The sequence below is a fragment of the Camelus ferus genome, chromosome 12, assembly GCF_009834535.1.
Source record: "Camelus ferus isolate YT-003-E chromosome 12, BCGSAC_Cfer_1.0, whole genome shotgun sequence".
Classification (NCBI taxonomy): domain Eukaryota; kingdom Metazoa; phylum Chordata; class Mammalia; order Artiodactyla; family Camelidae; genus Camelus; species Camelus ferus.
In genome coordinates this window covers 44675880-44693575 of record NC_045707.1, presented here as the reverse complement: position 1 = coordinate 44693575, position 17696 = coordinate 44675880, and the positions used below count along the sequence as shown (strand labels likewise).

The 17696-nt window shown below is 36.4% G+C and overlaps 1 protein-coding gene across 1 annotated transcript in view; it reads left to right on the top strand.

Moving 5' to 3' along the window:
• Positions 1-9079, top strand: part of CFAP54 (cilia and flagella associated protein 54) — a 243457-nt gene extending 234378 nt beyond the window's left edge. The window contains 1 exon segment of the mRNA XM_032493588.1: positions 7802-9079. Coding sequence (XP_032349479.1) covers positions 7802-7921 — 120 coding nt within the window. The 3' untranslated portion in view covers positions 7922-9079.
• The last annotated feature ends 8617 nt before the right edge of the window (positions 9080-17696 follow it).

Below are 17696 nucleotides of genomic sequence, written 5' to 3'. Positions count from 1 at the left end.
TGACACCAGACAGTTCTACAATTCTCTGCCACCAATGGGGTGCCCAGTATTTCAGTTCTGACGCTACTACCCAGAGTTAGCACAGACTCCCACAGATTAGGGCTCAGGGCAAGATTGCCCACACTTCAGAAGCCAGCTGCACATGAGGTGCCCAGGCTACCCATACTTCTGCCCCAGCAAACTACAATCTCAGGAGTTCCCACGATGGCCCCTAAGGTTCAATCATTTGCTGTAATGACTCACAGAACTCAGGAAGACGCTTTGCTTATGACTACCAGTTTATTATAAAGGACACAACTGAGGGATAGCCAAATAGAAAAGATGCGTAGGGCAAGATAAGGGTGATGAGGAGAGCAGAGCTTCCACGCCATCTCTGGGTGTGTCACCCTCCCAGCACGTCAGTTTGTTTACCAACCAAGAAGTTCCTCAGAATGTGTCATTATGGGGTTTTGATGGGGGTTTCATTATGGAAGCAGGGTTGATGTAATCATTGGTCATTGGTGATTGAACTCCATCTCCAGTTCCTCTCCCCTCCTCAGAGGTCAGGGTGCTGGGCTGAAAATTTAAACTCTGTAATCACATGGTTGGTTTTCCTGGTGACCAGGCTCATATTAAAGCTATCTAGTCACCTTTCCCTACCTTTGTCATCCTATTAGCATACAAAAGAAAACTTCCAAGGATTGTAGGAGCTCTATGCCAAGAACCTGGGGCAAAGACCAAATATTAATTTTTTTATTGTATCACAACTGTAAACTATAACCATCATCTAGCATTGATTTTTAAACATATATCCCAGTGAATGTAGTCTCCCTCAATATATCTCCTCTCAGGGAGGTGCTCTTCTTTGTTTCAGTAAAGAGGCCATTGTTCCGAACACCGTTGGCACCTACTTAGATGTGAAAATGGAGGCAGGGCCCCTTACGTTGCTGAAATGTTTTTGGCTGGACTGAAACATTTGATTTCTTGGGACAATGTCTGAGCAAGAATTTTCCTTTGTTAAAAGGTGAACTCTGCTCAAGAGCTCAAGGAAATGCCATGCATAGCCAGGGCTCCGTGGTTGCAGGGTGTCAGCGACAGTAATGGTGATGGTGATAGTGATGATGATTTAAGAATAGATTCTATTCTTAGGCAGTGCAACAATTGAACAAATTTCCTGAACATATACTTTCTCTGCCATAATCCTGTCTAATTTCTAATTTTCTTGTTCTCTGCAAAATGTCATTATAATAATGTTGTTTATTTAAATTTTAATTGAAAAGATTTCTACCATCTGATCAATATAACCCTTTGATCTGATACTATGTTAGAAAAAACTTCCTTTCTGCTATATTTAAACTTTTATTAATACAAAAGTTAGAGTGATGAAAAAGATAATTTTATTCTCAGTGAAGTGTGAAATTTCCTGTGGTCTGGTAGGGTTATATATCACTTTTCTAAGAGTTAGGTGCTGTTTCTGTTAGACTGGGGAGAATAACATTGTTGTTGATCTTGGGATTTTCTTGATCACATAAAGTACAGTGAAACTAAATACATCTAGTTCCCTCTCCTCTGCAACTTTTTATTAGGTGGGTCACCAGTCATTCATGATATCAGTTCTCAGGTGAGCTAGTATCATATTATCCTCTCTACTTTGGAATGAATGTTTTTCCTCAGACCAAAAAAATCCAATAAATCATTAACTTCAAAGATTCAGGTGATACATTAAGGAGAGAAAACATGGTAGAAAAAAACATATGTGAGAATGCTAGATAAAATAGTATTTGCTTTCCTACCGTGAAGATATCATTTGTTTTTATGACTGAGTCTGTGCTTTAAGATCCTTGAAAGGAGGCAGAGTTAAATCCATCCATATCACAAAGCTTGTGACTTTTTATATCTCATTTACCAATTACAAGAGTAGGCATATCTAATTGATTGGTGGTTACTTGGCTTTCTCCCTTTTTTCTGGGTCACTAACACTTAGAATCAATGAAAAGGCAACTGACTCTGTGCTGACAGAAGCAAGAAGGGGTCTCAAAGTAGGTGCTCAATAAAAACTCAGTGGATTGAACAAAATCATAGATACTTGGAAGATCATATAATTTTTCGTTCAATCAAGGGAAATTGTTAGAAAAAAACCCGAAAGTAATAAAATCTTTCATCAGGATAGAATCTAGTTTTCATGCAGAAACTCATAAAATATAGAATTGGCATAAGTAAAGTTTAACTCTCCAATGGCTTTCAAAACTCCCCCAAACAAATTTAAGTCTAGGCCGGATTTTAATGAATCCTTTCAGTGTGCTCCACCTTGATTAATTCCCTTTCCTTTCCTTGTACTATTTCAGACTTTCATCCTCTCTAGACAGGCAGAATCATCTTTTCTTCAATGTTGCTCCTTGAAGCATAACCTACTCGAACAAAATTAGAATCTGCTACCTGCCAAGGTGTTTTTATCCTTTCCACAAAGACTTTCCTAATCCAGGGAAAGGAACTACGATTCTCTGATACCTTATCCTGGGCAATTTGGACTCAAAGCCATTTTCAAAACACATACAAGACTTCTCAGTAATATATGATTGCCAATTATATCTCTATTGAATGACAAAGGAAGAAATTCAGTCATTTCAGCTGAATCCTAAATTTTCTTGAGAAATTCCCAGTGGAAGCCCTAGAACCTTCCATAAAATTTCCAAAAGCTGAAGCTGGAAAACTGTCCAAAGTGCCACAGAGCCCATGGGAAAAGCAGGAGACTGGAGTAAGCTGGGAGTGGAAGGAGGGGCTGCATGGCACAGGGGCACATCATGGTTGACGGACAGGGTGGGATGGGGTTCAGGGGGTGGCTGGGAAGTAGAGGAGATGCAATGCAACAGAGTGATTAGGGAGGTGCTCTGAGGAGCCAGTCTGCCTGGGTGTAAACCCTGGCTCTGACACTAGCTGAGAAACCTCAGACAAGTCACGTAAAGCCTCTGAGCCCCGTGGGTGTGTTCACATTGTAAAAATATATGTGAGAACACTTAGATTTCAAAGTAAATCAAGGTTGAGTAGATACAGCTCAAGAAACATGTTTAAAGAAATACTTCACCAGTTAGCTATATCATTTTACTTGAAATTTATTACATTTTATTTTACTTTTTAAATCTTGAATTCTCTTGGAAAAAGATGTAACTGACTTTCTAAAGCACGTTCAGATTTTCTTAATATTTATAATTTTGATGTACTCTGGCTGTGAGATAAATTTAGCATTTTCACCTAATTCAAACTTTTTTTTTAAACTGGACTTTATGATTTCAGTGATAGTGGCTGTTTTTATTTTCCTGTTTAACAAAATGTTTATTTCATAAATTATCTGGAACATGCTTAAGTGATTTCCTTCTATTCCTAATTTAAGTGTAAGTACTAAGAATAATAAGACTCAATAGCTCTTCTGTAAATTAACATTCTTTTGAGATTTTTAGCTGTTGCAGTAAGGCAAGAGAATATAATCTGTAACATAATTGAGAAATAATAAACAAAATTATATTTATTTGTAAATGATAGAATTATAAAACTAAAACCTAAGAGTTTTTAAATGATTAGATTAAGAGAATCTCATAAAATGGCTGATATAAAATCAATATTTTTTTTTCCTACTAAGAATAACATTTAAAAATGGAAATTTTAAAACTCCATTCACAATAATAACTGAAGTATAAAATGCCTAGGTGTAAATTAAAAAAAATTGTACAGAATGTAAGTAAAGGATGAGTTTTAGTAGTTGATAATTTTACAATATTAAATAAACCTTCCCTTTCCTCTGAATTGAAAAGTCGGTTAATCATATGTTAATGACACCCTATCATCACTTCTAATTAACATTTTGTGAATATTCTTAGCCAGTGAAATAAAGGAAGAAAAATTAAAAGGATATTATGGGAAAGGAAGGAATAAATTCTCATTATTCACAGATATAGAAAATTCAGAATAGTCTTCAGGTAAGCTCTTGTAATAAATAAGTGAATATAGCAAAGTTGTTATATATCATATCAATGTAAATGTAAATTTTATTTCTATATTGCAGGGGAAACTATAAATTTTATTTATAAAAAGCTATCGTTTGTAGTAGTATTAGAAAATTTACATGAAAATGCAAAGGACCTGGAATAGCCAAGAACATCTAGAAAAAGAAGCAAGCTAATGGGTTTGCAATTCTAGTTATTAATAAAAAGCTACAATAACAGTGTAGGATTGGAGTAAGTATAGATATAAACCATTGGAACAGAGTAGAGTCCAAACGGGCTACTGTTACATCAGATGATCAATATACAGAACTCTGTGGCATAATTTATCAGAAAGAAAAGTAAGAAAACAATTTCATTTACAGTTGCATTAAAATAAATAAAATATGTAGGAAAAACATACCCAAGGAGGTGAAAGAATTGTACATTGAAAACTATAAGACAGTGATGAAAGAGTTAAAGACATAGAAAATGGAAAGATAGTCTGTGTTCATGGATTGGAAGAATTATTACTGCTTAAATGAGCATATTACCCAAAGCAATCTACAGATTCAGTTCAATTCCCATTAAAATTCCAATGGCATATTTCACAGAACTAGAGCAAAGAATCTTAAAATTTGTATGAAACCACAAAAGACCCTGAAGAGCCAAAACAATCCTGAGAGAGAACAAAGCTGGTGGTATCACACTCCCTTTATTTCAAACTATATTACAAAACTATAGTAATAAAAAATAATTTCGTACTTGCACAAAAATGGATACATAGATCAATGGAACAGAAATGAGAGCCCATAAATAAACCCACATGTATACGGACAATTAATTATGATGAGGGAGCAAAGAACATACAATGGAGAAAGGATAGTCTCTTCAATAAGTGGTGCTGGGAAAACTGGACAGCCACATGCAAAAGAATGAAACTAGACCACTGTTTTATACCATATACAAAAATTAACTCTAAATGGATAAAAGACTTGAATATAAGACCTGAAATCATAAAATTCCAGAAGAAAACACAGGCAGTAACTGCATTGACATCGGTCTTAGGAATGTTTTTGTGGATCTGGCTCCAAAAGCAGGAGAAACAAAAGCAAAAATCAACAGCAAAAAACAAAACAAAAAAAATGGGACAACATCAAATTAAAAAGCTTCTGCCCAGTAAAAGAAACCATTATCAAAATGAAAAGTCAGCCTACTGAATGGGAGAAGATGTTTGTAAATCATATATTCAGTAAGGGGTACAACTCAACAGCAACAACAAAACCCTAAACAAGCCAATTAAAAAACAGGCAGTTGATGTGAATAGACATTTTTCCAAAGAAGACGTAGAGATGATCAATAGGCATACGAAAATATGTTCAAAGTCACTAATTATTAGGGAAATGCAAATCAAAGCCACACCTGTTAAAATGTCTGTTCTCAAAAAGACAAATTAAAAAAATGTTGGAGAGGATGTAGAGAAAAGGGAACTTTTGTACACTGTTGGTGGGACTATAAATTGGTGCAGCCACTATGGAAAACAGTGTGGAGATTCCTCAAAAAATTAAGAGTAAAACTTCTATGTAACCCAACTATTCCATTTCTTTGTATTTATCCAAAGAACATGAATACACTAATTTGAAAAGGTATATGAACCGATATGTTCATTGCAGCATTATTTACAATAGCTAAGATATGGAAACAACCTAAGTATCCATCAATAGAGGAACAGATAAAGAAAATGTGGTACAAATATACAATGAAAAACTACTCAGCCATAAAAAAGAATGCAATCCTACTGCTTGCGGCAGTACGGATGGACCTTGAAGGTATTATGCTAAGTGAAATAAATCGGATGAAGAAAGGCAAATACTGTATAATTTCACTTAAATGTGGAATCTAAAAATGAAATGAGTGAAACAAAAACAAAGTCATAGATATAGAGAAAAAATTAGTGGTTACCAGAAGGAGAAGGGGGTTGGGGTGTGGGCAAAATAGGTGAAGGGGGTCAACTATTTGGTGATGGTGGCAGCTAGACTTGTGTTGGTGATCACTTTGTAGTGTATACAGATGTCAAATTATAATGCTGTACACCTGAAACTTGTATAATGAAAAAGAAAATAACAAGAGTTGGAGAGGATGTGAAAAAATTAGAACCATCATACATTACTAGTGGGAATATAAAATGTTGCAGCGTCAATGTAAAACAGTTCGGTGGCTTGTCAATAAATTAAACATAGGATTACCATGTGATTTAGTAACTTCACTTCTAGACATGGACCCTCAAAATTGAAATCAGATGCTCAGACAAAACTTGTATGTTAATCAACACTTTCACAATGGCCCAAAAGTGGAAACAGTGTAAATGTCCATCAACATATGAATGTGTGAACAAAGTGTGGTTTATCTGTAAAATGGAGTATTAGCCATAAAAAGGAATGGAGCACTGATACAACAATGTGGATGAACCTTTGAATTATTTTGATAAGTTACAGAAGCTGGACACAAAAAGTGACATATTGTATGGTTCCATTTTTAGGAAATATCCAGAACAGACATATACATAGAGACAGAAAGCATCTTTGTGGCTGCTAAGGACTAGGGTAGGGAAATTAGGAAATTGACATTTAAACAGATCAAATATTTTATTCCACCTCACATAACTAGTATATTGTGAGATCTGAATTTGAACCAAGCAGTCTTATTCTGGAATGTACACTCTTAACCTCCATGTGATTATTCTGCCTCCCTGGGTTGACTGAGGTGGGATTTCTCTTACAAATTGGTCATTGAAAAAGCAAATAATGGAAATCTCGTTATCCTCTTTCACAAAAATGAAAGAAAAAAAGGAAAAGAAAAAACCCACATGATTTGTATGAGGATTTTTAAAGTTTTGGAAAGACATTCCTCAAACTGGTAACACTGATTACTTAAGGACTGAATAAGAAAGGAGGATGTTATTAATTTTTTCATTATTATTTCTTTATTATTTGAAGTTGTAGAAAGCACTGGAATACTTTCGTGATTTTTCCCAATAAAGTTAAGAAAAAAAAATACAAACAAGCCTCCACTTTTAAGTTTGTTACTCTTTCTTGAGAATAAAAATTTCATTTAACAAATAGACAAGAAATTAATAAAACTTGTCTTCTATCTAGTTCCTTACGAGGATTCAAGGCCACAAGAATCTAATTCACTGTGACCATTCTACATGACATTTGCTCATTTATCTTCAGAAGTATCTAGGCCTGCCTGAACAGTAAACATCTGCCTCCTTTCCTTCATGTTTATGAAGAAAATAACCAGTGCTATGACCACAAAAGCAGTCTTTAGTTTCCATTTTTCAGGCTGCTCATACACTTTGGCTACACTGGTCCTCAGCATGGTAGCTAGGTGTTTCTCCACCAGTGTGCTCCAAACATAATTCACTTCACTGTGTCAAGGATGTAAGCTCAAAGTGAGGGAGGGAGAGTTGTCAACTGGGCAAGCTGTTACGGAGGGAAACAGTTCATTGGGACGGGGCCCAAATTCCTACACTTAGAGTGATGTATAAATACGAGTAATCCACATTTCTAGAAGTGTCTGCCATTTTGTAGGCTCATTTTCATAGATTCACAGATAGGAATCTGCTGTTTTTATAGATTCATGGCTATCAATGCTAGTAGATTATAAAATAATAAATGTGACATTCAGCAGGGTAGAGACGTGAAACTTTGTGTCTTTAGGCAACAGTTAAATATTTTTCACGTAAAATTATGATATGGAATTGGTATTTGTGTATTTTTAGCATGTCAGCTCAGTCAACAGTTTGAAGCAGTGCATCTCATGAATGCTTTTATGCTTTTTTTCAGGTCCCATTTGATATCTCGCTGCCATCTATATTCAGTCTTGAGAGACTTTTTGATCTTGCTAATGGTTGTATCGTATCAGGAGGAAGCCTTTTCAACTGGATGGTGTCGATAATTCCCTGAACACTCTTTACACGTTAACCTCATAAAGGATTTGTTATTGCTTTTCTTGGTTTGAAGTGAATTTTTGGTACTGTCCTCATATAATAAGCAAAATAAGATTATCTTCTTACAGAGGCTAAATTTCTTTAAAAATTATAGTTTTGAGTGATTTTTAAATAGTATTTGAATTAAATGATAACGTTGCTTATTACAGCTATCTTACAGAGCTGGTCATAGAAAACATGTCTGTGCACAGTGCAGCTGTTTCCACATTTATGTAGTTTACGTTTAGGTTGCCTTTAGATGTGTCCATACAGCAAGACTGAATTAAACCAGTAGTTTTTGACTGGGGTCAGTCTTGTCCCTCAGGTGACATTTGGCAGTGTGCAAAGATATTTTTGGTTATTGTAACTGGGAAGAGAGTACCACTAGCATCTAGTGGGTAGAAGCCAGGGGTGCTGTGACATATCCTACAGTGTCCAGAAGAGCCCTCCATGACCAAGAACTATCTGGCCCAAGCCTGAGAAACTCTGGATAAACTTTGACATGTGGTCAGTCAACTTTGGAAGTTTTTCTGTGTGGTTTGGGAAGAAATCTGCGGTGAATTAGACCTTTCAAATATTATATTTCTAAGAGACAATGTTGCATAAAGTTTTGGAGCATAGGCTATGGAACTCTATAGACATGGAGTTGAATAGTAACTTCACCACCTACTAGTTCTGCTATACTGAGAAAGTAACAAATTCTTTAAGCCCTCGTTTCCTCACCTGTAGAATGGGCATATTAATAGGATTTCTGTGAGGATTAAATCAAGTGATATGATAAAAAGGTACTTAGCACAGTACCTGAGGTAGTAATGGTCATCCTGCTAGGAGTTGTCATTTCCCTACCAAGTTGGAAAAGGATCATGCATTTCTGACCCATTTTGCTTAGCACTGAAGAATGCTGTACATAAGTGCTTCCTACATACTGGCTCATAAATGGGCATTCATAGTAAAATGAAAAAAATAAGGCAATGTAAATGTGTCTTTTCTAACTTTAAATGTGTTGAATGAACTGACCTTTATTCTAAGATTATGGATTTCCTGCTCCATATTTGTGTTAAAATGGCCTTTCATGAAGTAGTGGTAATAATAGCTGGTTACTGATATTTTTAAATGTTCTTATTTTACAAAAAAAGAAAAAGTAGCAACCTTATATTAGTCCCTGGTTTTTTGTTTTGTGTGTTTTCATTTTCTCATCCATGATGTTCCAGTCTAGGAATAATCAAGCTAGAATTGTTGAGAATACTACATAGAGGAAATGAGTCTTGAGCAAGACTTTTTATGATAAGAAGGATAATAATGGTTGAAAATTTGCTGGCAGAGAGGATGCTATTGGAGAACAGAGGCATAAGAATGAAAGTGAATATGGTATATGTGCAAAGGACTCTCCTACTATGGAGTGGACAGTCGTGATGGAAAATAAGATAAACTCTAAGGGTCAAACTGGAGTGAAGACTTTGGGCTTGATTCAGTATGTGATAGGATACCATTACTGGTGATTAAGGAGCAAAGTGACACATTCCTGGCCCTAGTAGACATTTGAGGAGTGTTGATTGAGTAAAAGGGAACGAATGAGTGAATGAATGAATGAAATGACTGATAGCCTGGCTTTCAGGGAAGATAAGTATGTGGTGTATAATGGAAAGGAAAGAAACAAAGGCAGAAAATCAGTAGGGACCACGCTGTAGTGAAAAAGAAAGGAACAAAATATTTATCATTAAATTCAGAAAGAAAATTTGCCTAGTGACTCTACCATCATATGAAATACAGTTGAGGTCGTCCAGAAAAGTCATTCAGAACGTGATGGCTCTAATGTGGTGAAGTTTTCCAAATCCTTTGACCAGGGTCTGGGGTTTCTAAATTTCTCTGCTGGGATGGAGAATGCTTTTAAGAGTTTTGTGTTTCTCCCAGGGGAAGTTAAATTTATTGTGGAAATTTTGGCCACTAGAGAGAGGCAAGAGGCACAGGAGAAGGCACTACACATTTAATACAGGTATGGAAATACAGCCTGACTAATAGCAAGGCCATTCGCTGCAACCTAATGTTAATTTCCTGAGAATGTATATACGTGTCTTTCATTCTTCATCACTATTAAGCTTTAAAAATTTTTTTTTGTTTTGGGGGGTAGATAATTAGGTTTATTTATTTAATTCTTATTTTTTTAAAATGGGGATACTGGGGATTGAACCCAGGACCTTGGGCTTGCTAAGCACACATTCTATCACTTGAGCTATATCCTCCCCCGACTATTAAGTTTTTACTGATTGGATGCTTTTTGTTTTTATTTATTTAAATATTATTAATATAAATGCATGTTCTATTTTAGAATGATGTCTGGCACGAAGTAGAGGTCTATAATATTTGTGAATTGAAAGAATGAATGATTGGATGGATGAATGGATGTCCGCATGTATATATGTATGTATATATGTACATATGTAGCTTAGGAAAGATGACACTATGGGGCTCTAAAAGGAGGAGAAGCAAAGGTATCACCACCACCTCCACCATCACTATCACTACATTTATTGTGTCTCCTTTCTGGGGCATTTATCATGCAAGGCCCTGTATTAATAAGTACTTCATATGCATCATCTCCTCCTGTCCTCACAAGAGTTATGACCATGATGCACACAGGGTGACTGACCTCTATGTTACAGATAAGGAAATGAAAGCATAAGGCAGTTTAGAAACTTGCCCAGTGATCACAGTCAGCGTGAGGCAGAGCCAGGATCCAAATACCAGCTCTGTTTGGCTGGAGAATTTGAGCTCTTTGTTGCTAACCTGGCTTCCCCAGTCCTTGCACCTACTCTACTGCTCTGGGAAATTTGAAAATCAAAGGAGAGGAAGACATAACTGAATCTCAAGCTAAAACTGGAATACTTATCACGGAACACCCTAGAAACAGATTTTTAAAAATCACTTGCAGACCTAAATGGATGCCCCAAGAAAGCATGGGGTTGTCCCCAGTGTTATCTGTGCCAATATATTGGTTTCCTCTGGGGAAGACAGGTCCCTTTCAACTATTACAGAGAACATTTCAGCACATTTTTACTTTTTCTCCACTTTTAGTAACTTACAGATGCTCTCATTCTTGGGTGTTGTTTTGACTGAGAGAAACACTGTCTAAAACTGCTCCAGACCCTGCAGTCGCAGTTTCCTCATTTTAAGTCATCATTCCAGAAATCCCCCGTCTTTTCTAAAATAGGACCAACACTCACTGGTTAGCACTGAAGCTTCTGTGCAAGGCAGTGAGGAAATGGTGATGAACCAAGCTGAAGTACAAACAAACAGAAAATTCAAAATCTGCCAGGAAGAGAGATATGTTTATTTTCAGAAATGTCTTTCAGGGTCTTTTTGAAGACCAAATTGCACAATGTGGACCTGCTTTCCTCCTCTTCCCCCCATCCCCATGCAACGTACAGTATCTGCAGATGCTTTATAGCAGACACCTGCAATATTTTCTGTTTGTTTTAATTATAACAGAATGACAGGAGGAAAACTGAAATGGGAAGAAGACAAGGAGAAAGGCAGGGAGGGAAGCAGGGAGCGAGAGAAGAGGAGCCAGTGCCAGCAGCTACGTGATGGGTAATAAAAGCCCCAGCACTCCCCACATCTTTCTCCAAATCAATCTCCAAGAGATTGCTTTAGAAATTGACCACCTGCCAGCTATTCAAAGGCTTAAACGCAGAAGTCTCAGTTCAGTTCCCATGTAGGCACTTTCCACATTCCCCCAGCCCAGTTGACTTGTTCTCCTTCACTGAATTGCAGAAAAAAATATTGGTACATTTCTGAAAAGTACTAGAAATTTGGCTTCTGCCTCTGGTCTGCATTTCTCTTCCTTTCTCTTCCGGCCAGCATTATATAAATCCCTCTATCCCAGCTCAAATGACAGAGCACAGGGCTCCCAGAACTCCTCAAGTGCTTCCTGGTGCCCTGATCATTTGGCTCTTAACGTTGCCCAAGGGCACATAGTTCTGTATTGTTATATTTCACAGGATGGTCTTCTAACCTTAGTTCGAGAGTGTCATTAGTGTGTGAGCCCATCCAGCAGTCCTTTGGCATTTGTTTGGCTTGAGACTAGGAACATCACTGTTGTTAATGTATCTTGGAATCTCCAAGGTGTCCACAAAGTGTGGAAACTTAGGTAAAATATACATAATGTCATCATGGACATTTTCAATCCACGAAAAATAAAATATAATTTTTAGTTAATTAATATTATCTATGCGTGCATAGGATTGGACAAGCCCCTAACTGGGGATACAGAATTCCACTATTTAAGCACCCTTTCTCATTTTCTCATATCTGAAATGCTTGTGATATATCCCCAAAAGACGCTTCCACCCATATACTCAAGGGAACTTAAACACAAAAATATTCACTGGTGCATAGATTACAATAACAAAAAAAAAAGGAAAACTACTAAATATCCCTCAGTTGGAGAATGGACAAATAAATAATGTAATCATACGGTAGAGTATTATACAGAACACATAAATGAATGAATAACAGACTACTGCAGGGCAGTTGGAAATGAATTAAAGAAACATCAGCTGGATATACTTCAAAAGCAGGTTGAGCAAAAGAAAAAAAAATGAAGTGATGTAGAAGGATACCTATAGGGAGATACTATTTAAATAAAGTTTTAAAAATAGGCAGAACGACATGATACATAGTATTTATGGATGTACAAATACATACTAAACTTTTTATTAAGGTAGATTAAAGTCAATACCAAATTTAGGTTTATGGTCACCTCTTGGATGAAGGAGGGAAATGAGGTCTAGTAAGACCACCCAAGAGGTTTCATTTATAAAGTTTTCTTTCTTAAGCTGAATGTTTGTTGTATTGGCTTATACTTGTTTGCATATATTTGCTTTATTTCATAAATTAAAAAGAAACACATCATTTACCTTCCTCAGCTTGTTGGCCAGCAAGTGTTACTGGCTCCACTATCAGTAAATACATATTAAATGTGAGTTATGACTCTGGTCTCATTACACAGCTGTAACTCCATTGTTCACATCTGGTTCCATTATTTTCTGTTTTAATGACAACTGAAAATCATTTTGAAACTAATGTCCAACTATATAGGTGCCAAATTTTAGAAAACAGTCTATGAAAACATTAATTTTAGCATAAGATAGTAGAGCAGATTCGCTGTGCAGTTCCTATCTATTGTTAAGTTCCCTAGTTATACTTTAAATTATTTGGTTTTCCGAAATGAGATATATGCCGAACTTTTCACATAATTGCTTGGTTATATAAAACGAGATTCACTTGTAAAATCCATCTGCTGTCCGTAATGTCAATGTTTTAAAACATACATTAAGAAAGAAGTTTCTCTTCGCTGAAGATCAGTTCCTATTTTTACTTTACACTTCAGTAAAGCTTTATGAGTTGCAACTTTGACACTAAAATTTCCATGGCAACAGATTTTTTTTTTTGTCCATAAACACAGGCATGATTAAGAAGGCTATAGTGACTGCAGTTTTCTTCATAATTAAATTCATTAGTTAAAATGCTGGGTTAAGAAGCATAGGAATTTGATTACAACAAGGACATTTTCAACTGGAGCTTTGGAGGCGACACAAAATTAATTGCTATTAAATTGCCTTTAGTCCTGTTTGATATTTAAGATAACATTTATACATTTTGTATTCAGTAGCTTAGAATGGAACACGTCTAAAACCATATTCTGCCCAAGTACAAATCACCCTGCACCCTCTCTTTAAATTGTCCATAATGTGAAAACTCAGTATATTTCTTAAGTAGTTCCACAACTTTTCCTAGTTTAATTCTCCCCCGTAAGATTCACAGGAATTTCTTGACCTGATTTCTTTTCTTGTCTTTATAAAAAAGCAATTCAGAACTGAGGCAGAGGATTTGCAAAACACTGAAAGGTACAAAGTAGAAAATAAAAGTTACCCAGAAATCCACTGCTGTGAAACAACCAATGTTAACATTTAAATGTATTCCCTATAGCACATCTGTCTTCCCTTATAGCCAGAGAAAAACCGTCTTCAGACTGAGAGTATCAAGGTTTGATGCAACTATTCATATTCCCTAAAGTGTAGCACAGATGGGCCTTTTCAGAGCCTATTGGCTGGGAAAATGCCTGAGTTGGGAGTGTTCAGGCCTGGTGATCGGGATGAAATGCAGTTAGAAAAATCAGGATATAGTTAGACCCAAAGGAATTGTCCAGAATTCTCCTTCCAAGTAGTAAAGTGTATGATAATAATCCATAAGGGTTAGGGGGAATCAGATCTTTGTTTTGTCCTTTGGAGGGTGGTCCTTTAATCTCTTTTTCCTAGATGCATTAGTATCTCCCTGACAAACAGCTCATTCGTTCATACATGCATTTGTTCATTTGATAGATTTTAGTCATTACTCTGTGCCTTTGCTTCCTGGCAGAAATGTCCTTTCTCATTCTTTTTATTTTAAAAATATTTATCAAGTGCCCACTAAATGACAGAGTCTGTGCCCATGAAGTATGCCTCTTAGGCGGTCCCTGCCTTCATCACATCTAATGATGCCAGCTCTTCTTTCCAGATCCAGACCAGGCATCTCCCCTCCTTTGGACCTGTCTGGACCACTTCCCCCGGTGCTTGCCTGTAACACACACATGCTCTGCACATCCTACACATGTTTATTTGCCTATCTGTCCCCCTCCTTGAGGTCAAGGAGCAAGGTAAGTGAATTTCAAGGAAATGAATTTATTTTCCCATTGTTTCCAGAAGTTTCTCCTTAAATTTTGATTCGCATGAGACTGAGACTGACTGTGTTTTCACATTTGTTATCTCTCCATTGCTTTTTTTCTATGTTCATGCCTTTTCAGGATCTTTTCTAAATTTTTTACTTGCATGCCCATCTAGTTTTCTCTGGTTGATATTCAAGATTCCTCATTATGAAAGCTATTCATCCTTTTTATATATTTTGTGAATTTTTTCAAGTTTTTTTTGCCTCTCAATTTTCATTTACTGGTTGATATTTCTCATTATTCAAACTGTGGTCATCAAATTGAAAACATTCAGTTCATTTTATTCACACTGCCTAAAAGAGAGATTTAGGGTAGCTTACAAATATGCATTAATTAAAACCCAAGAAAAATGAGGCCAAGAAAACAAATAAAGGTAGGAAAGTAAGATGAAGCCAAGAGTTGCATTAATATCTTGAAAAAAAGATGCTGTTACAAAGTTTAGTATTACAAGGGGTCAGCCGCAGACATGGCTGTGTGCTTTCCTGCAATGTTCAGTGGCAAGTAAATGTAACACATTACAAAGTCAACTGTGTTATGAGGGAAAAACAGACCACAGATTTAGGAGAAGTACTGCTGTTCCTGGTACTAATTCCAGAAAAGAGATTTTCCTGTAGGTTGGTCATGAGAATATACTCTAAATAAGTTATGTCTTCAGCAGCAGCCTACACTAAAATATAGATCACTTCAAGGACTGTAGACTATTCTTTCAAGAGTTTTTCATTTATTTTATTTTTGCAAAACAATATTCATTTCTGATTAATTAGTTTACAACCATTTGGGAGGCATGTGTCAAGGGAGGGGTGTCAAGGAAAGAGATTTTTTTTAATTGATCTCAAGAACAGTTTCGTTTTTGTCTGAGGAAAACTATTTCAATGTGTTTGTTTTCTTAGAGCAATTTCACTCGTTAAAAATATTTTTGAGATATTTTGGGGGTAGTGCCAAAAAACACACCAAAATGGCTATCTTTCAAAATTTCAAAGGCTGATGCTCCGAATTGCTTGAAGTAAGTTGGTTCATCCATCTTAACCCTGCGTTCGGAGTGAACACAGTGTACAACTAGCGCCACAGTAATCAGGCAACCACAAGTATGTAGTTCTGCTTGAGATGCTGTAAGTCAAATTCTAAAGTAGAGAAAAGAGAACTGATTTTGCAAGAGCTAGGTAGACATGCAAATCTACTCTTATTATGTGTACATTTTCTGGATTTCTGATTGAAGCAAAATAATTTTTCTGACATAAAAATTAATATTTTTTTGCTGATTGGGGGTTATAATTTTTATAGAATAGTGGATTCATAGTTTTAAAAGAAGCATACAGGTTATTCAGTTCCCTACTGTAAGCTGAATCCCCTCTAAACTGTCTCCATCAGAATCAACCAGCAGCTCCCACTTAAATAGCACCCTAGCTTAATGGTTACAAAAGCCAGCTATGACATCAGGCCATGGGGGTTGGAGTCCTGGTTTTCCTATTTACCACCTTTATGAATTTGGGTGAGTTTCTTAACCTCTCTGTATTTGTTTTCTCATCTATAAACTGAGGACAGATAAAGCACTGAAAACAGGGAGCTTGCAGATACTGAACGCTCAATAGCCATGATCTCTTACTATCATTACTGTTATTCTTATATAGTTACACACATCTTCCAGGAAAGTTCAGTTCTGCCTAGAAAGACCAGAGTTTTGTTAATTTTTTAGCAGTAAAGGGAGTTTATTTCTGCTAATAGCAGAGTAGGTTTTATTGAACGACCATCTGCTCATCCTAGTTTTGAACTTTGGACTGAAAAAGAGCATAAACAATTATAAGATCAGAACTAAAATAACTGTTTGAAGCTCTTGGGGAATGACTGAAAATAGCAGACACTGGAGGGGACATGATTCTCACAATAAGGGAAACGAAGTAGGTGAGACCCACGTTTGACAGCTTCTCCCCTGAGGACACTCCTTATCTTGTAATGTATTTAAGGAGTAGAACTCAGTCAGGAAGAGACGGACTGACTAGACTGAGGATTCAGGAGTCAGAGTGTGGTGTGGTCAGAGTCTCTGGAAATTAAGGAGGGATGCTCCAGGAAATAGTGAGACAGGGCGGGGAGCTTGCAAATCTATGTACAGATTCTCCTCAAGTTGTTGGCTGGCTACCAAACTGCCCATGATCAGACCCCAGGGAATCCAGTGGAAAGCACCAATGGAAAGGTTAAAGGGGCTGAGCAGAGATTGCAGCCAATGCTTGGTCCTAGAGAGACAAGCTTTGGACTTCAAGTCCAGCCAAGTAAAAGGGACTTACTAAATTCTTTATGCTTTTCATTGAAACCCTAAGAGGGTCATATCTTAAGAATAAAGATGCAGGACTAAGGACTACAACTGAAACCCAAGGGCAAAACAACAATAAGCCCATCCTGTCAAGGCTCCCCAAGATCAAGGTGACTTGTCAGTAGCTGAGCAGTCTACTGGAACAAAACTCAAAGGAAGGCAATATGTCATTTACAACATGTTGCCCGTAATGTACAGTATACAATGAAAAATTGCTAAATGTGCAAAGAAGCAGGAAATGTGGCACACAATCAAAGGAAAAAACAATCAAACAGATCCACAAAGTCACAGATGTTAGAGTTAGCAGATGAAGACTTTAAGATAACTATGATATACTTGTAAAGAATCTATTAGGAAAGATTGATATAATGGCTGATGAGATGGGGAATATCAGGAAACATATGCAAATTAAGGGAAAAAAATAGAAATCCTAGAACTGAAAACTATAATCTTTGAAATTAAAAATTCATTGAATGAACTTAATAGCGAATTAGGCACCACAGAAAAAAAGGATGGAGAAATGTATATCATGCAAACACTGAACATAAGAGAGCTGGTGTTACTGTATTAATAACGAGGTGTATTTCAAGACATGAATTATTGCCTGAGGCAAAACAGAACATTTCATAATGATAAAAGAATCAATTCATAAAGATGACATAACAATTCTAAGTGTATATGCAT